General features: G+C 38.2%; 2 protein-coding genes across 2 annotated transcripts in view; one reads left to right on the plus strand and one right to left on the minus strand.

Moving 5' to 3' along the window:
- Nucleotides 1–4,555, plus strand: part of LOC136851545 (paired box protein Pax-8-like) — a 57,738-nt gene extending 53,183 nt beyond the window's left edge. The window contains exon 6 of the mRNA XM_067125802.1: nucleotides 4,363–4,555. Coding sequence (XP_066981903.1) covers nucleotides 4,363–4,555 — 193 coding nt within the window. The remainder of the gene's footprint in view (nucleotides 1–4,362) is intronic.
- Nucleotides 4,556–8,635: 4,080 nt separating this feature from the next.
- LOC136825733 (uncharacterized) lies at nucleotides 8,636–20,984 on the minus strand. Its single transcript, XM_067082544.1, has 5 exons — nucleotides 20,835–20,984; nucleotides 13,763–13,846; nucleotides 13,327–13,617; nucleotides 9,111–9,899; nucleotides 8,636–8,914 (listed from the first exon to the last, which is right to left on the minus strand). The coding sequence occupies exons 2-5, from the start codon at nucleotides 13,820–13,822 to the stop codon at nucleotides 8,900–8,902; spliced, it is 1,155 nt and encodes a 384-aa protein (XP_066938645.1). The 5' UTR covers nucleotides 13,823–13,846; nucleotides 20,835–20,984; the 3' UTR covers nucleotides 8,636–8,899.
- Between the last annotated feature and the right edge of the window lie 428 nt (nucleotides 20,985–21,412).

A 21,412-nucleotide genomic window follows, 5' to 3' on the forward strand; every position in this document is an offset into this window, starting at 1 on the left:
TTAAACCCTCACAATACCACCAAATCCTTCTTGTGATGGACTATTACAGTCAAGACTGTTCTGGTGAATATATTTCAAATAACAAAATCCATTAACTTTCTAGCTAAGAAAACTGTTCCTGTATTAGGGCCTAATTTAGTTGAGGAGTCTTTTATTTACCTAATGGACTAATACTGGTTAGCAGCTACCCGACTTACAGTAATAATACATGCTTTGCTTCAGTGATGCAACCACACAAAGTGTAGCAGCTCTATTTATTTTTGGTTACTTCAATGAAAAGGAATCTTGATATACATTTTTAGTAATGTTATGACTGACTGTTCTACAGAAATTGCATATGAAAAAATAAAAAGAAGTAAAGTTCCGCATTGAAAATAGAAATATTAATTATTCAAAAGAATCTATGATACGTTAACCAAGACGAATACAAGGTATGGCTGCAGTCTACAGTTTAACAGATTATTAGAGCAGAATGCAAATAAATGCAGACAACAGCAACCTTCTAGAGCTAAAGCAAATGGTAAGTGGAAGCCAAAGCTGAGAAGGGAGAAAAACAATTTGGAAGAGCCTTTGTTATGAGAACTACTCCATCCAAGGCGGATAAGCCCCACATAAATCTAACTGGGCTGTCCTAAGAAATACACACGATACCTGAAAAACACAGCCTTGGTAGGAGTAGTTCTTATAACAAGGGGTCTCCCAAATTGTTTTTGTTTTTGACCCTTAACTATAAATGAACAAAACAACATAAATCCAATCCCAAACTCATAACAAAGTATACAAACTTGTACAGATTAGTTTTAACCTAAACCTTGTATAGCTTAATAACAATATTAAGTTTTCAGATATGGAGAAACATCAAAAACCAAAATTAAGTCTATGAACACAAAAAAGTTCTGTTTTGCTATATAAAAAAAAAAAAAAAAAAAGGAATTATAAGCTCTTGGCTATTAGTATTGGAACGGATGAAACCTCTTTCCAAGCAACCTCATCCATTTTTACATCTGTAACGTAACTGAGAAGGAAATAAAATTAATTTTAATTGTTTTAATTACTAGAACCGCGGGTTTCCATTCGCCCCTTCAAAAATCCCCCTCTCCTTCATTCCCAAAATGGCTAATTTTCAACCTTCCTGTTCAAATGACTGCCTAAGGCCTTCCAGGTGACCTTTATACTTTTGGCATGGTGAGACAAGTGGGCAAAGAGGAGCCAAAAAAAAAATGAGGCTAAGCATCTCGCCAGACAAACCCTCCACGTTAAACTGGATGCCATGTGATCTATATAGAAAAATATGACGAAGATTGACTTGCTGCGCCATCTACCTGATGCTAAGGGCATAATCATGTGAGGTTATTAATATATGGGTGCACAGAAATTGGGGAGAGAGAAGGCTCAGGAACACAGAGGACAGATGTCAAACTTACTCCTTGCCTGACCCTTTGTGATCCTCCACGTGTTCGCCCAAGATTTGAAACCTGCAGGCTTTTTGTAGTGGCATTTCCCTTAATTCTCCTCCATTGCCAGTGCCCCTGGAACAAGGACACCATCATCTTGACGTTGCAATGCACTCGCAATAAGGTTTTTAGTCAGTCACAATTCCTGTTATTTTCTCTGTCTGATTTTAATTTCTTTTCCATTGTGCATCACCCCTCAGTAATTTGTGTTGAGCATTCAGTCTTGCATATATTGCAGATAGGCCTGACTGTGGAATCACTGGCTTTCATCCTATGCAGTACCCTCTACCCCCTCTGCAATGTTTCCTGTTAAGAAGACATCATCGGCATAGAATATTTATCCTGTGTAGGATTCATTCATTTACCAGGTCCTTATTATTACCTGCCTAGTAATTGGTCATTCTTCTGATCTTCAGTTGTTGGTGTAAATATAATTAGTTAAGAGAACCTTTGAGTTTAGGCAATCTCTCTTCCCCTCACATGAAGAAGGCCTTAAGCCACAGCATGTCCCTTTGCTTTGTTTGTCTACGAAGTTGCCCTAATATTGAACCAGATGTGCAATAAATACATTAGACTGCTTGATAATGCAAAGAATCCCCTGCCTTCATCCGTTGCCGCCGAGAATCAAGTAAGAATCCTAGAGACATTTGTAGCAACTGGCGACCTTGCCAGGATTCAATTGCTTTGCAGTTATCAGGGGAATAGCAACTGCTAAGCTGGTCTGCATAATTAGAGACGATCCTGGTATTAAATCCCCTCCATTTTAAGCATAGGTGAGGAAGAGCCAGTTCCATGCAAGCACGTGTTTCAGAAACATTTTGCTTAGGCTTATGCTAGGTGTGAAAAAGTGACTGCATTCAGTGTTAGGTAATGACAGACCACATGCATGCCAAGTTAGTTTATAGAAGAGAGAGCGGTTAACCATTCCACGAGATTTCTGTGTTATCGAGATTTAGCTGCATGTTTTAAGAACAGGAAATAGGAGCAAACTCAGTCGAAGAGTTAATAAAGGGATAGAGCCTCTTATTCCTCTGGGTCCACGTGATAGGACATTTGAAAGTCCTGAATTCCCAGATAGGTACATTGTGTATGAATACAGAAGGTCTTGACTCCAGCTTATTTTTGCATTGCTGGATTTATCTTCTCCTCTCTGTCTCTCGCTTGATCATTGAGCTAGGAAGTATTTGAGAGTCCAAATTTCTGTTATCATTACGCCACATTTAAAATTAATTGACTGCAAAAGAAAAATTTCCTTTACACGCCACAAGTGTATAACCCGATAAGCCTTTTTTTTTTAGTTCTGCAGCATCTCTCCACAAATAAAACATACATTAGGGCTTACGTTAGCTTGGGCTAAATTTTCGTTCATTACAACCCTTTGAGTCTTTCAGACACCCTGAAATTTGTCTTATTCAGTCATACTAATTTTTGTTCCTTATGAACAACTGCATCTTTTCAGACACCGTGAAGTTTGTCTTATTCAGACATAATAAATTTCCTTCATTCCGAACCCTTGAGTCTTTTCAGACACCTTGAAATTTGAGTCGTATTTAGACATACTAATTTTCGTTCATTACGACAATTGAGTCTTTCAGACACTCTGAAACTGAGTCTTTCAGACAAATTGAGCCTTTTCAGACAACTTGAATCTATTCAGACACCCTGAATCTGTTCATTTCGAACAATATTGAGTCTCTTCATACATACTGAACCTGTTCACTCAAACAGCCCTGAGTCTTTTAGACATATTGAACCTAGTTCATCATGAAGAAACTTGAGTCTTTCGAGACACCCTGAGTCTTTTTAAACACCCTGAGTCTTCTGAGACACCTTGAGTCTTTCGAGACACCCTGTGTCTCTCAGACACCCTGAAGTTCAAGTCTTCCAGATGACCTGAGTCTTTTCAGACGACCTGAGTCTTTTCAGACACCTTGAGTCTTCCAAGACACCTTGAGTCTTTTGAGACACCCCGAGTCCTTCAAGACACCCCGAGTCCTTCGAGACACCCCGAGTCTTTCGAGACACCCCGAGTCTTTAGAGACACCCTGAGTCTTCCGAGACACCTTTAGTCTTTCAAGACACCCTGAGTCTTTCGAGACACCCCAAGTCCTTCGAGACACCGTGACTCTTTCGAGACACCCTGAGTATTTCAGACACCTTGAAGGCTAAGTCTTCCAGACAACCTGAGTCTTTCAGACACCTTGAAGGTTAAGTCTTCCAGACAACCTGAGTCTTTTCAGACATGTTGATTTTCTAATGGGTCACACCCATGTAAGTGTCATCTCAAGATGTCTATGACATCCAGAGCCCAGCAAAATGAGGACTTCAAGTTCTACAAGTCCGCTGAAAGACATGTACTGCCAGACAAGCCAGAGGGGTTGGGTCTAAAAGAGAGATGATGATGCTACATATGGAAAAAGAGGCAGCAAAGACAGGATATGAGAAAGAAAGTCAGAAGGAGAAAGAAAAAGAATAACAATCCCATGAGAAACGAGAAGAGGCAGAAAGACAGAGAAGGAGAAAGGAGGAGGAGAGAGAGAGAAAGAGCTCATCAGCTTCCAGTGGCAGCTCACAACAGGTGCAACACACCAACACCTCTCTCACTCAACCTCAGCACTGTAGGCACCTAAAAGGAGGAGACGTCAGCCTGAAGCCTGGCTCACTTGATATTGAAAAGGTCCTGACGACCTATCAGCCCTTACCGAAGAAGTGTTTCTGATCCCTGGAAGGCATTTTTGAAGGGGAAGGGTGCAATGGCATTCAATGTTTCTCCCTGAGGATCAAGGAAATCTTGCCCTTTGTCTGCCAAGCCATCAAAGCTTTTGAAATAACTCCCAACCATTGAGAAAAAGGTGGAGAATGTGCCCAAGGAATCAGCCCCAACTCTGATCTGAGGATCTCCAAAAAGACCCAGGCCCAAAACGATATTAGAATCTCTGAAAGCCACTAGTGTGGAGGATACCCTCGAACTCTTCCAGCTTGAGGACTTCTTATTTTATGTTCCACCAGCTCTCGCCAGTCATCTATGCGATAAGGCGCCTAAGACAGTGGTCAAGTGCTATCGTTGGGCTGACATGGTATACTCATCATCCCCGTCTTAGTTCCATGGATGAAAATTATATCCCTCTCACCTGCCTCCACCAACTCCCAGCAACCTCACAAGAATGGGCATACCCATAAGAAACCCGTGTGGGCATTGTAAGAGAACACGGCATCCCACTGAACAGTGCCGCTTGAAGGTTGAGAATCAGCCAGAAGACCCCTCTATGTCCTCAAATGGGACAACACCCCAATGAGCCACACCTAGGTCGTGGATGAAGGGTAAAGGGCCTGCTCCCTCCAATGGGACAGTGCCAGGTAAAGATTATAGCCGGACTTGTTGCCCCGCTTGCAAAGTCTATGGGCACTCTGCCCAATGGGCAAAATGCCCTGAAAATAATAAGTCAAGTACGCCCACCCTTGCCTTTGCAGTCACCAACCCAACATCCTTAGGTCCTCCAGCCCAGAGTCCCATTTATGTGGCACTTCCCTGAGGTAGGTGGCCCTCCAGCCAGGTCAAGGCATTTGATGATTCTGGTGCACAAATGTCCTTCATAAGGGAAGACAAAGTTCCCCATGGAGCTACCATTAACAAATGTAAACTTGTCACGATTGAAGGTATCAGTCACTCTAAGATGATACTTCCTACTGTCAAGTTGAGGGTCACGAGACCTCACAGATCTGAAATCTGCAACCTCGCAGTAACTAGACACATTCCTGGAAGCTATGACATCCTCCTGGGACAGGACTTCCAATCCCCATCTAAGTTACAGCAATCCAGGGGCCAAATCCCCCAAATCATTCATTAGGCACGTAAGCCCCAAACGCCTGCATTTGTTCCATTGCCAGTGCCACCTGAGTGCGATGTGCAGTGGTCCACTCCATCAAGATCGATTCCAGATCCCATTCTGGTGCCCAGCCCTGCCCCAGTGCCAGTGCCAGGGACACCAAATAGATCCCCCTCCAGGAGATCCCACATTTGATTCACAATCTTTGCCAGTGTCACTTGGGTGCACTGAGCATTGCCATGCTCCGTCCGTCCCGAACGACGAGCAATTTCCAAATCAAATATTAGTGCCTGACACTGCTTTAGTGCCTGTGCCACAGCACGTCCCAAATCTCCTTCCCAGAGATCCCAGTCCGGGTCCCCCCTCTCTTCTACCGGCTTGGCTCCGCTACCAATGCCAGTAAGAGAGATGGATCCTTCCGACCACAGTGGACATTCACCCAAGGGTGCGGCCTCGCAACCCGTGCCTGAGCTGGTCACTCTTACCTGCGAGTCTCTCACGCCCCCCATGACCACTTCCTATCTCTCTCAGTCTGCCGCAGACAAAACAGTGAGTAAGGATTCTGCCATGTCTTAAATGGCCGATGAACTCAAGGGACTGCAACGGTTCATGGTAGAGCTTGCAAAGAAGGCCCCTGCATAAGCCGTCAAAGAAGATGACAGGTGGCACTCAAATACCCTCCCAGGGCTCGGTTCCACAGATTCCCCGACCAAGACAAACCATCAAAGTACGAGAGGTCTATGGAAGGAAATACCACAGTACCATCCCTTTCCCTAAGAAGACTTTGGCACCTCTATCCAGAAGGGGATGTCAGGGTCCTTCACCTATTTATTTTCCTTATGATTCTTATCCCTTATTTTTTCCTTTAACATTCCCCTTCCTTACTCCTGATTATTACTCACATTTATTTTATGCCTTACCAAGGCCCCATTTTACTTTAATCCCCTCTGCCAATGCAGAGTGCCATTGATAGATATGCCAATTGTATAAGTCCTATGACTTCACTTTCATGCCTACCACAGCAAGATACATTTAAAATATGATATGCCATCGCCATTAGTTATTATATGAGTGCCAACTTAGCACAGTGCCATTATCGTTGATGCTGGAAAATGATCCTGCCAGAGGAGTCACGCCATCTGGCTACCTTTGTGGCCTTCTTGGGCTAAACAATGAACCTACCCGTTTTCCATAGCCTAAGGAATGTAATTTTGACATATTTAATCATCATCTTTTATTAACAATCATTGGTTACTCAGAATCTGTCACCTATTCTCTTTGTGAATCTTTGTAAGATTCATTAACAATCATTGATTACTCTGAATCTGTCACATATTCTCTTTGTGAATTTGTAATGAATCTCGAGTCTCAGACTCATGACCTTGTGTTTATAGTGCCTGATTGGCACTGAGCCGTTGCTCAAGTATCGTGGAAACACCTAACCAAGCCCATGTTTACCTTACTGCAATGCTTCTTCAAGGTAGAGTAACTGCATGTGTGCAAAATTCGTAATTATCATTAAAAGTGCATGAAGTAACTCTAGAATTAACCTAGTAATAATTCATTGTTTTAACTATACCATTACGTTGTGAAAATATTCTCATTAATGCTGCCTTAACGTAACAGGAATTTAATGATAAGAATAAGTCATTTCTAGCAGCAAGTATTTATTCTGCATTAACGTAAATGTCAGTGTTGTTTTGCCTCTTGAAATTAATTGCTATGCAGAAGTTTAAGTTAAATTATAAGGCACCAAAGGGAAATGAGAGAGAAGTAAATCAGTAAAGTCTTTAAGTGAATTTGCTTGCTGGTAATCATTCTCACCCAATCTAGGGTGTGAATGCTAACTTGGTTGGGGAGGTGCAACAGATGGTACCTCTTTCCAAGCAACCTCACCTGTTTTTACATCCGTAACGTAACTGAGAAAGAAATAAAATTAATTTCAATTTTTTTTAATTACTAGAAAGGGCAAGAGGGTTTCCACTTGCCCTTTCATAAACTATCGCCTTCATCCCCCAAAATGGTTAACCCTATAAACCTTCTTTCTGTTGAAATAACTGCCTAAGGCCTTGTTTCCAGGTGACCTTTGTACCTTCTTGGCAGCGTCAGACAACGGGCAAAGGAGGAGCCAAAAAATGAGAAAGTTGGCGCCATCCGCCATGACAAACCCTCCACCAAGTTTAACTGGATGCCATGTGGTCTATATAGAAAACGTGACAAAGAATGACCTTTTGCGTCATCTACCTGGACACTAATGCGTAATCTCCACAGTTATTAATAGACGATGCAACAGAAATCCAGAGACAGAAGCGCTCAGAACACAGAGGACAGAGGTCCTTACCCTTGCCTGACCCTTGTATCCTCCACGTGTTCAACCCCAAGGTTCAAACCAGTATACTTTTGAACTGGTTTCCCTTAATTCCCTCCTCCATTGCCAGCGCCCTATTGAACAAGGACACCATCATCTTGACGAAGGTAATGCACAGGAATAACGTTTCTTAGTCAGTCACGATTCCTGTTATTTCTCTGTCTGATTTTAATTTCTTTTCCATTGTGCGACCACCTTCAGTAATTTATGTTGGAGCATTCAGTGTTAACGTAATTATACATTTAGTGTTGAACTGAGTTATTTGGCACCATCTGTGCATTCCCTCAGTTCCCTTTGAGCATCTTATTATTCTTGCAAGTAACTGTCTTGCATATACTGCAGACAAGCCTCAACTGTGGAATCACTCGGCTCTATCCCATGTGCAGTACCCCTTCTACCCCCTCTGCGATGTTTCCTGTTTTGAAGACATCATCGGCGTAGAATATTTATCCTGTGTAGGATTCATTCATTTAGCAGGCCCTTATTACTACTTGCCCAGTAATTTGTCATTCTTCTGATCTGTGTTTGTTATGTAAATATAATTAGTTAAGAGAACCCTTGAGTTTACGTAATCTTCCCTCACATGAAGAAGCCCTTAAGCCACAGTATTTCCCTTGCTTTGTTTGTCTACAAGTTGCCCTAATATTGAGTCAGATGTGTAATACAGTAAATTGCTTGATAATGTAAAGAACCACCTGCATTCATCTGTTGCTGCCCAGAATCAAGTATCCTAGAAACATTCGTAGCAATATAAACTAGTACATAACTAGTACAACTACCATAAAGGACTCCAATTGAGTTTGACAAAAGCACTTAAGAGACATGAGTACTTTTTGATAAATGTTACCTGAAGCTGGTCTTATGGTGACATTGATTATAATTTCCTGTGCAGATCGTATACGTTTACGTCTTATTGTATCATTTTTTAAAGAGAACACAGTAATTAACTGGCAGTGAATTAAGTACATTCTATTTAAATAAGGTTCTTGCGGGATTAAACAATTTATTGGTTACTATTAAAGAATTTTCTATAATAAATTTGTCAATGTACATAAGATATTCTGTATCATGTATCTTAATTAATATTTATTCAGCAGAAATGAGAATTCTGTTAAGCATGAATTAAAATCTTAAACGTTAGTTTGCATTATCAAAAGAACATTTCTTTCTTCTCATCTTCCATCTGTTACTAAGTGATCTGTCTTCGGCGCCAACTTCTAAGAAGGGGGTTAATTATCCAGTCATTCCTTTCATTCGGGATCATCCTGTAAATATATGGCAAAGATTACTATGTAAAAGTGAAAATAAAATATTGTATAACCTACCATGAAGAGGCAATTAGTGGAAAAGTAACAAAATTTTGTAAATAACCAAAGATTCATCTTCTAGGTATAACACTGACAAGAAATTGCATGAAAAACTATAAAACAAGAAAAAAAGAGGGTATCCATTATTACATACTTTTGTCAAAGGAATAGTTTTCCTTGATATTCTCTCCAAAGCCCGTTCTATAAGTGATGTGCCAACACCTCTGGTAAGTTCTGAGATGCGCAAAGCTTGAGACAGAGTAGAAAAGCTGAGTGAGTCATCTTTCAACAAGAGGGGAAGGAGCTCAGCCCGATTAAAGAGAGCTGCTAGCAATAGAGTATATTTGAGGAAGTCCTCTGGGTAACTTTCTTTTAAACTAAATAGCTTCCATGCTATGGCATCCGTGGTTCCACCAATGGCAGCTGTAAATAGAGCCCCATATATCACCCCCTCTTCAAGCTTACCCTGAGTCAGTGATTCCTCAACCTCAATCAGTTCCTTTCCAAGTACTGCTTTTGCAATGTTGATGTTAATTTCAACATCAGGAATCAACAGTTTCAGTGTATCTTCCAGCATGACAAAGTCTCTCTTTTCCATTGCAACCACCAGTACTCTAAAGCACCAGTAATTATTATTTCTAAAACATTGCTTGAAAACTTTCTCTGCTCCAACATAATTCCACAAATCATTATTGTACAATATTATGAAAACGATGTTATTGATATTGCCTAAATGAAGAGGGAATTCTCGATCTATAATTATCTTGACAAGATCTGCTTCACAAGCTTTGGCTGCAGCCTCAAAGATACCCGATGCTTCGTCCTTGTTCAAAGCTAGTCCTGCTTTAAGCAGAGTTTCAATCATCTTCCAATTATTGCGACCGAGTGCAACACTGATAGCATGCCCTGTAGATAGTGTTTTGTTGACCAAATCAATTTTGCACTGAAAAAAAGAATTTTAATGTGTTATTCTTGAATTACAATAAAATCTTAGCAACATGATTAATGTGCGCAAAAAATCCTCTTTTCATAAACCTTGTCTGTATATTGAATTTACAACATTAATCGAACTTCTCCAAGCTATAACCTTATCTAGCATGGGTGACTTAAGATTCTGTAACTAATTAATACCTAGCAGGGGTGACTTAATATTTTATAACTAATTGATACTATCTTGATTAAAGTGACAATGTAAAAGCTATATTCAAATGGCATGAGTAAAACTACCACTATCATGAATGGTACACTTGGGATGTCTGATGACCATTATTTAACTCTGGAAAGATCCAAAGATGATTTTTTATGGGATAAAAATAGTAATGTCCTTTGCAGTTTATTGTGTGTTCTAGTATATAGAGTACATGTTTTATTTTGGAAAATTAGTTTTTAAACATTATCTGGATATTATGTAACAGTCAGAAAATATACAATCAGAAAACATCATTGTGGCCTACCATGACAGTGGCTGGTTGGGTCTCATTCTGGTTGGTCAGTTGGGCTGATTTCTTTTTACTAAGCATGATTCCTAAGGCACTAAGACCTTCTTGGCTATGTTAACGGGATAAGCTTAGGGAGAAAGGGCCTGCTTTAACTCAGACTGTTGTGAAAATTTTCGCCTCTTCTCTGGATCACGGCATGCTTTTTCCCCTTGTTTGAGTTGATCCTTGCACTCATCTAAAAACTTGTTCTGAAATTGTCCATCTACTAGCACCTTTGGATGACAAGGAGTAATATACAACTTTCCTTAACTTCCTCCATACAATAACGTTTATAGTCAAACAGTGATTTGTACCTACCATTCTTTCTTGTGGCAGCTGTAGAACAGCCAGACCTAGGCAGAGATCTTTTTGGGTGAATATGTTAGGATTAATACTTTGTTTATAGGAAACTGAAATTGTGTTGCTTAGAATTTATTTGTGTAAGAATAATTTCATTACATTATGGTGCTACCTTTGATATGGTAGTGTGATACATTTAAGTGAAAAAGTTTAATACTATAGTTAATTATTAAAGAGATTTTGTGGTGCACATTGGGCACTGTTTGCCCGTGTTGTGTTGGGATGAAACAATTTCATGTTGTTAGGGACAAAGAACTATTTTTTGTATGTGCTGCTAAGCACAAATAAACGTGTGCCAGTCCTTTGCAGATACCCTGCTACCTTCCTTACTTCACATACCCTGACTCATTTATTCAGTGGCTCATCTCTTTTCTTAGGCCACCTTCAATAATTATATTGCCTCGCACTTCCACTATTTCACCATCCATATCATATTCACTGCACTCCTGCATCCTTCATCTATGCCACTTTCTGTCTTCCACATTCAACAAATATTCAAAATACACGTACTTACTCTAACGGCCCAAGACCAAATTAACTTACGACATCTTTCATTGAGCATCATGTTGCTGCGATATCCATTTGCTGACTGACCTTTTTCTCTAACTTCATTTCAATGTAGAACAAATTATTCCCCGTTAGTGTTCTTGTTTAAATTATTCTCCCTAAAGTTCTTGCCTACCTCACCTCAACCATAGACCATCTGCCTTCTCTTTCTATCTCATTTGTTTACTTAATTCATCACCAAGTACACCGGTGCATGATCTCTTCTGTCACACAATTGCATCTCAAATAATCTCTTTTTTCCTTCAATAAACTAAATTTCTTCATCTCACCATTTGTCTCTTTATTACCTATACCTTCCCTCCCATACCTACGAACACTCCCCTATGATATAACAGAATTTTACAATCTCTTTTTCTATTCCTTTCACCTCCAGGTATTTAACCTAGCCCATATTTCACAAATTTACCCTTATTTGCTCTTCTTTCTTACTTCTTTTCACACTTGTTTCACTTACCCCAAGTGCACTAATGAATATTCTTCTGTGGAAACCACATACTTTCAGCGATCAAGTTACTTTCTAAACAGTTTCAGAACACTTTCATTCTCATTTACTACAGGGCTTCTACACCTCCCAACAATGCCATCCCTTTCTGTATTACCTTCTTTTGCGCTTGAAGAACCAAGCACAGCCACCCTTTCAGATTTAGATTCTCCAAATTCTTTCTCTCTCACTCTCATTCTTTCCCATTCTAGGACCATATACAGTACACATACTATTACTTCTTTTTCTACTATCAAATTCAACCTCACTCATACAACCACTGACCCTTTCATCAATTCCACACAATCTCTCTGGCATTACAAGTGCTATCCCCTAGCAGTGCACGATCCTATACATACTATCCTTTTCAACCGTTGACTCTCCGAGTGCCAACCCACACAGATCCCTCTTCCTAAACAAATCAACTGAAATACACTTCTCTTCTGCAACACCCCAAGCATGTTCAAAACTACATGTCTTTGGATGTTATTATTTCACTATTTTCTTCCCCTTATCAATACAAGTATGAGGGCTGCAAACCTCATGCCCCAACATTTAGTGACTTTCACACTACGTAAGAGTGGGGGAGAACGTTATTTTCTTTTCCAGCAACCTACAACAGTAACAAATCGTAGATGTTATAGACCTATTTATGGGGCATTTCTTTCCACGAAGGAGGCCCCGAGCCTTTTATTAGGATCTTAATATGCTTTGGGTACATTAAACCTGTACCCTAAAACCACTGGCGGACGTATCAACACGCAACCCTTTTCCCTTTGGAGGTGGCTTAAGAAACAAAAGAAGCCACTCAATACCCTCCACACCACATCTCCATCAATTCTATGGCAAGCTTTCTCCCGATACATATATATACACTCCATGCATTTTTACCCTTTCATTCATTTTTACCCTTTCATTCATTTTTACCCTTTCATTCTCTAACTCTTCATCAAGTTTTTAGAAAAAGAAAGAAAGAAAAAAAAAAACTTTCACAGTCTAATCCTACACTCGTCTACCCCTGGCAACCTTTCTGTAATCGACTTTCTTCCTCAGTGAAACCTTTATCATACGCCGTCACACATATACTTGATAATTTTACATACAAAGGCAAAAACATTTATAAACAGTCATATGGAGATACAAATCCACAGTTATGTATATGTACATATATTTAAAGATAAAACTGTACAGATTCCCAAAAGCTGTCTGTACAGCTTTATTTTTAAATATATGTATATATACATAAATGTGGATTTGTTTCTCCATTTTAAGACTCGGTATTTTTTAATTAAACAGTCATATATCATTTATCGAATACAAAACTATGGTTTCACGAATTGTACTCTAATTCATGAACATCATTTGAAACTTTAGAAGACCTAACATAATGTAGCTGGGTTCATATCAAACTCCTTAAATGTTTCCTAGCAAAACCCACAATACAGTTCTAATCGCTCATCATGTAAGGAATAAGAATGACTAACCTTTGATGGAGAAGAAATCAGGGCTTCTACGCAATCCACATGGTTTTTCATCACAGCCAGGGAAAGAGGTGTATTTCCTTTTCCATGGGGCTTTCTTGAAAGTGAAGTCCCCTGATTGAGGTGGACTTCTGGGAACTTCAGCAGCTCCTTCAAGAAGTGAACGTAATTCCCTTCGCAGGCAATGTGAACCAGAGTTTTGTAATTCATATCAGTGGCATTGATGTTACCCCCTTCATTTAACCATTCCAGCACCTTTTCAGTGTTCCCGTTTACAGCTTCTTGATGAATAACCTGTCGCCATGCAGAAAGTACAATTGAAACATAGTCATTTCCAAGAAATTTTTATTTGAATGTACAATCATGAAATGAGAAAAATTAACGAAAACCAAGAATATGAAAAGGCTGCTTTGTTTCTTTTTGAAATACTAAAACTCACCATAGGAAGCATGCCATATGATGTCTCTGGACATTGGCATAAGTGTCTTGTTGCTGGCATGATGCTGAATTCTACGAGGGATTTCTGGAATAAAGAATTGTACTGCGGTCTAAAACTTTAAGTAAGTAAAAGATAAAAGATAAAAAGATATATATATATATATATATATATATATATATATAATATATATATATATATATATATGAAGTGTTAAGATAAATATATATATATATATATATATATATATATAATATATATATATATATATATATATACACATATATTAATACATACTTATACATACACATATATATACGAATACTTGTATAAAACATCATTCCATAAAGGTATTCTTTCAATTAATACCCTTTAGTCGAATTTAACCTTTAATGACGCTTACATACCCACTGATTTAATAAAAAAAAAATTATCTAAATTAAAGATCACGGCAAATGTCATACAAAGAACTTGTAATTACGACGCACTCAAGTAGCGGAGGAAGAAATAAAATTGCTGGTCGACGGAAAAAAATATTAGGTGCTTGCAAGATGTAAATTTGGATGCCGAAGATGAAACAGAATGGAATATATAATTCAGGCCAAAGGCCAAGCGCTGGGACCTGTGAGGTACTTCACCGCTGAAAGGTAAATTAAGAGCTGAAAGGTTTGAAAGGTGTAACATAAAGAAAACCTCGCTGGATAGCAAGATTGAGGAAAGAGGACATGAACGGAGGAGGTAGAGAAAAAGGAATGAACGGGGTTGCAGCTGCGAGGCCGAAGGGACGCTGCGAAGAACCTAAGTAATGCCTTCAGGTCACCGCATGAAGTGCACTAAGTTAAGTATACCTTAGTTTAACCAGACCACTGAGGAGCTGATTAACAGCTCTCCTAGAGAGGGCTGGCCGAAGGATTAGACTCATTTTACGTGACTAAGAACCAACTGGTTACTTAGCAACGGGACCTACAGTTTATTGTGGAATCCGAACCACGTTATAGCGAGAAATAAATTTCTATCACCAGACATAAATTCCTCTAACTCTTCATCAGCCGGCCGGAGACTCGAACTCGGGCCTACCGAGTGATAGGTCACAGCTCTGCCAACTCGCCCAACGAAGAGCTCATGAAGTGCGCTGACGGCACTACCCTCTACGGGGAGAGATGAAATAAAAACCAACGACATAATGCTTCCTGACTTCTCAAATAAATGGGTGTCATTCCCCGAAGTCTTGGATCAGAACCCTTCTACAAATTTAACGGTGGGCATAAAAAGGCAGTCATAAAAAAGGTCACATTTTGGTTAAGAGAAAATTCACAGAATAGAAAGTCATACTTAATACCAAACTTTACTACATAACTTGTAAATTAGAACAATTCACAAATGTGTAGTGTCAAGTCATTTTAAAATCATAAGAATTTCAGCCATAAGAAATAATGCAAATTCCTGAAAACCCCATATTCTGTTCAATAAATTCAAAAATAATTTCTCAAAAAACAGCTTCTTTTCGCTTCTTCTTTTAGAGTCTCTTCACATCAATAAAATGTTATTTATCTTTACAAATCAAACTACAGTATTGCCACACCATTAAGCGTTGTCTATCCGCTTATTACTCACTTCTCTCTCTAAATCTGTCTCTCTCTCTCTCTCTCTCTCTCTCTCTCTCTCTCTCTCTCTCTCTCTCTCTCTTTTTAAGCATTCCTTGCAAAACCTGTAACTGTGTCCATAAGTCTTTGTACTGTATTCTTTTTTATACCTATATCTTTACCATTGCCTGACATTTTGTTTTGTTCAGTGAAAGTTTTCACACAGGCATTTTTCGAAAGGCAACTTTCACAGGCCTTGGTCTTAACTTTTATAGTTTTTGTTTTTTCAATTTTAAATTAAATTCATTGTCTACCCTCCTCCACAGAGCCATGACATTAACTTCTGATTGGAGTCTTTTCCACAAAGAAATCGGAATCCTTTACGATTATTTTAAATCAAATTGTTATCCTCCTAATCTCTTCATGAAATATGTCAGGAAAACGCTGGATTTTTCATTTCATCCTCCAGCAGCAATACATTTGGCCCATAAACTTAAGCTCTATATACGATTTCCTTATGTGCATGACACCTCTTTCTTACCTCACTTAAGGAGAATTTTAACCAATTATTTCCCGGCTGTTGATGTCAAGTTTGTCTTAATGAACCCTAGGACTATTGGTAGTATGTTGCCTCATAAAGAGAGATTACCTCCCTTAATGCAGTCTGGTGTTGTCTATATTTATACTTGCTGCCGATGCAACAGGCAGACTTACGTTGGCAACACACGCCGCCTGCTTAAGGTGAGATGTGACGCACATATGGGCATCAGTTTCCGTACAGGGTGTAAACTATCCAACCCAGAACTATCTAACATTAGGAATCATGGGAAATTTTGCAAAAATAATATAAATTATAAGGATTTCAAGATATTATTATCAAGCCCATATGAGCACCACCTTCCAATATTAGAATCTCTAGCTATAAAGAAACTAGTTCCCACCTTAAACAACCACTCTTCATCTGTTCCCTTGTACATAGCTTAAACCATTCCCTTCTTCTTGTTTACTTTCGGTGCATTTTTCATACAGCAACTGAACTCCGTTGAGACAAGGTGTCTTTTTAACTACTCTTAACTTTAAATATGTTCCTCTTCTTGTAGCGTAATTTTTATTTCAATGATGTATCTTACTTTGCCTTGCTTTATTCAATGTATTTTGCGTGTCAACAAAAAATAATTTGTTATGCTGTACTGCTTATCAGTTTTTATCTTTGATTTTAGCCTGGATGATGAGACATTGGTCTCGAAATTTTTTGATTCACTAATATTAAGATACAAATGTCTATCATTTAACAATTGGACACTAAGACATTTGTATCTTAATATTTGTGAATAATATATATATATATATATATATATATATATATATATATATATATATATATATATATATATATATATATATACAGTATAATATATATATATATATATATATATATATATATATATATATATATATATATATATATATATATATATATATATATATATATATATATATATATATAATATATATATATATATATATATATATATATATATATATATATATATATATATATATATATATATATATATATATATATATATATATATAATTATAATAGCAACAATGCCCTCTTAACTTCTCGAATTCTTCATGCTTTTTTTTTGCATGTGCTTGTCATTACAAAGCCTTAAGATCCAAGCGCAAGAAATATGAAGAAATTATGATGTGCGTGCGGGAAACAAACCTGAGTCCCATAATCACAATGGGGTCACGTTGCCAACCTGACCAAGAGAAGGACAAAAGTCTTTTGCCTCTCGTATATACATATACCTGTCATTTTCAGATATATTTATTAGAGCTGGAATAGACCCCGTTGTGATTAAGGAACTGGGGTTCGTTTCCCGCTACCATACATCATTCTTCATATTTCTTGCACTTGGATCTTAAGGCTTTGTAGCGACAAGGATATCCAAAAAAGCACGAAGAATTTGAGAAGTTAAGAGGGCATTGTGACTATTACAATTACATATTATGTATCTGGTGAAAAGTGATCAGTAGACTCTACCCACACATTTATATATATATATATATATATATATATATATATATATATATATATATATATATATATATATATATATATATTACAGCATGCACTGTGTGAGTTTGTACAGTCTTGTGGTGTGACATTTTTATGACTTGTAATAAATAAGCAAAGTTAAAATCCAACATAAGTTTCCTTTAAATCTCTAGGGCAAAGTCCCGTAAATGCTTTATTCAGATGTAAAAATATCCACGAAAAATACCCCATCTATAGTCAAACCATACGACTACGAACAAAGCCCTTGACTACGAACGTGTAGTACGTTTCCGACGCTGCCTCTTTTCCCAGATTTGATCCACAAACCCTTGACCTAAGTTGGAATGGCGTGTGGATGTTGCAGGAACGGTGTCATATCTTCCGTATACCGGGTCATGAAGGGTAGACACCTTGACACTACTGTTCTGCGTTTCAACACTGAAGACGTAAAATGGACGAAAGAACTGAAATTTGATGGCGAGTAAAGGATGATTTATGGTTAAAAAAATGCAGTAAATGAAGATTTGAAATCATATATTAAACTGTTTTGATAACATGTTAGGATAAGGATGATTTAGTTTCTAATCATCTCAGTGAATTATACAAATGCCCAGTACCTAGCCCCGACTCACTCATGAAAACAAATGGTACAATGCGATGATACAATGCGATTGTAAATTAAGACGGCCTTGTCCGAGGAGAGATAAGTAGGATTTCATGACCGGATTAAAGAACGCCGAATTGAGGGATGCAGATTAACTGTAGTCGATTATAACAGGGAAAAGTCTGGCAACGCAGCTGATGACAGCCATGTTCGTAGTCATTTTGGTTTGACTGTAGAGTCTTAACTGATCTAGCCATACACATGTTTTCGTTGCTTGCTTTGGGGAACCAACAACATTGCTTACGACCGCGGTGACTCACCGTGGAGTGATACCATCAAAACTGAAATAGGACCATATTTGTTATCCACCAGTTAAAACTATATGGATAAAAAAGGCGGAAACAAAAAAAATTTTTTTTAGAAAATTCAACAAAAGTTTAAATGGCATTTTAAGAAATCTGGACCGTAGAAAAAGCCATATTGTACTGCATAACTTCCACTACTCTAAGATCGCTAGGGTGGGGCCAATAAAAGAATACAGCGGTGCCAGATCTATTTATCCTTTTAAATCTCACCCTCAAGGTTCATCCCTTGTTTATGGCTTTACCCGACTTCTGTCATTTACTGTACTTCGTTTTCTAAAGAAACAACGAGTAATTTTTGGTTGTTCTTATTTAATGATTTTCCGTCCTTTGCGTGCTTTGTGGAAATAATAATCATAGTTCTTATAATAACGCCATAAAACTCTTAAAATCTGTGTGGGTTGTTCGGCAGGAATGGCTTTTCAAGCCATTTGATTATTGTCCATATTCCATATTAGCATTTGTTTATGGTTACATGACTATTTTTCAATGTCTCTGCAGGTTAAATAAGCTACTTATCATTTAGAGGAAAAATAAATTACCATTAATTACAGGGCACCCTTAATTGTTGTTTTAATATGTAACATTTTAAAATGTTATAAACAGTTCTTGACCTGGGAGAAAAGGTGTTGGCTGTGGGGAGAGATTTGATCCTCTTGGGCCACCTTCAAGGGCTATCAATACTGTCCAGTGACTGGCTGCTTGAGGTATTACCGTTGTTACTGTTTTAGATCGGGCTGGCAATATAAATAAATGCCTAGCTGACCACGTGTCAGAAACTGAGGTTTAGCAGCGGCGGCCAAAAATTATGCCATGTCTCTTTGTTTTTTGCGAAGATAAATTAGGATTGTACTATAAATATGTGAAGCCTAAATATGTCTCGATGTTATCTTTAAATGAATAACATTTCTTTTTAAATTCACTTGAACAAGCTCCAACAGGGCAAAACTTTTAATCATAACGAGACGTTTGACACCGCTGTTTTCTTTTCCTCGCCCCACCCCAGCGATCTTAGAATGTTAAACAGACTATGCATAGTCTTAACCTATCAGATGTGGTCAAATTCTTCAAGACTGTTTTGTCCCACGAAATAACTCTTCTCAGTGGATTTAGGGTTTATGATTGTTTTTGCTTGTCCAAGAGAGAGAGAGAGAGAGAGAGAGAGAGAGAGAGAGAGAGAGAGAGAGAGAGAGAGAGAGAGAGAGAGAGAGAGAGCATTTTTGTGCTTTCACAATACATGGGAAATATGAAAATGATAATTTTACATATAAGAGACTTGGTCACCTCCATTTCTGTGCTTTCAAATAATAAACTGAAAATATAAACACGAAAATTCTGCATGTGAACGGATCACTGTAGGTGTTGAGTCAGGGTGTCGTTTATATGAATGAACGAATTATTTATGACTTTAACTTCAGTGCCACTGCTATCTCTCTCTCCCTCTCTCAAGCTCTCACCATACAAATTTGTACACCTCATATATATTATATATATATATATATATATATATATATATATATATATATATATATATATATATATATATATATATGTGTGTGTGTGTGTGTGTGTGTGTGTGTGTGTGTGTGTGTATGTGTGTGTGTGTGTGTGTGTGTGTGTATGTCATGCATATGTATATTATGTATATATGTATGTATGTATATATGTATATATGTATGTAGTATGTATAGATAGAGAGAGAGAGAGATATAGAAAGAGAGAGAGAGAGCGAGAGGGGGGGGGAATTATAGTAAAGTGCTTCTGAGCAGACCAGGGTTCGCTACATTTTGGAAATAAAATTACACCCACGGGGAATTATAACTAAGCCCATCAGCCAAACCCCAGGAGAAAATATTACAGTTGCACTAAAAGGTAATTGGAAAAAATGGAACAGCAAAACTAAACAAAAGTGAGCGGGAAAGGAGATATGGTCGAAGACAAAAATGTTTGTGCAGCTAAGGGCCAAAGGGACGCTGTAAACACCCTTTAGTAATGCCTACAGTGCACCGTTTGAAGTGTACTGACAACAATAACCTACTGTAGGCACTGTTAAATGTCTGACTCAAATTTAAACTTTTTTTTTTTTTTTGCCAGACTCAGAAGAGGACGATTTGTTTGAGCAGCAGAAGGAATTTCGGGGTCCTCAGCCATAGGAAGTTAGGTAACAGAAGATTTTAGTAATCTCGAATAATGGGTTGTGGTAACAACAGGATACTGAGCAAGTGTAGCAAAGGAATTTGATGTCTCACGGGTTTTGGTAACTTTAGGTAAGGTACTTCTAACCTTTTCTTATTACTGGGAAATACAAATTGTTTCTTACTTCTCAGTTTCCTTTGCTGAAATGGGAGGTTCTGAACTGCTGAGGCAGGAAGGAGTGGATAGGAATTGCAAAAGAAAAAAAAATATGTTCAATACAAATGAAGCAAAACTTGAAAGAGTAACATTTCAGTTAGCCTACCAAAACCAGGAGATTCCAGTTCCAATTTGATGACACTTCCTCTAAACGTCGCGGTTCAAAGCTTCACCCAGCGAGCGTCTGCGAACCTAACGTTTGCCTGAAGCTTTGTACACTGAGTGCCGCTCTCTCTGCCAGTGCCGCTGCTCGCACCAACCGACATAGCTCTTCCCCAAACGGGTTGCCAACTTGCCAACTACCTCACAATTGACATTTATCCCATTCTAACCGCCGATGAAACAGTATTCAAATGTTACCTTTTATTTCATATATAAATGATCATCATGTCCTCATATCATATCAGACAAGTGTCGACTTCAAATTCAACTGTCATTCTGCCCTAGAGAAGTGACCTGTAGCGGACTGGCTACTTCCAGGAGGAAATGCCATAACTAGTTCCAACGTCATAGAATCTTGATATTTTCTCAGTTTACAAGTCGTTTTTAAATTGCATATAATGTTTTACATTAGTTCTCCGTTATGAAATTCCTCAACATTTACTCGAAAAATTTATATCGTCATATTAAAATGACGAAAATGAGCTTGAAGCGAAGTAGGATAAAAATGCACGGCTAGATAAC

This window comes from Macrobrachium rosenbergii, chromosome 3, assembly GCF_040412425.1.
Source record: "Macrobrachium rosenbergii isolate ZJJX-2024 chromosome 3, ASM4041242v1, whole genome shotgun sequence".
NCBI lineage: Eukaryota > Metazoa > Arthropoda > Malacostraca > Decapoda > Palaemonidae > Macrobrachium > Macrobrachium rosenbergii.

Coding starts and splice junctions, on each gene's coding strand:
- LOC136825733 (XM_067082544.1), bottom strand. CDS start 13,822: ATGCCAGCAACAAGACACTTATGCCAATGTCCAGAGACATCATATGGC. Junction 13,618..13,762: donor CATATGGCATGCTTCCTATG/GTGAGTTTTAGT, acceptor GCATGGCGACAG/GTTATTCATCAAGAAGCTGT. Junction 9,900..13,326: donor TGATTTCTTCTCCATCAAAG/GTTAGTCATTCT, acceptor TCTTTTTTTCAG/TGCAAAATTGATTTGGTCAA.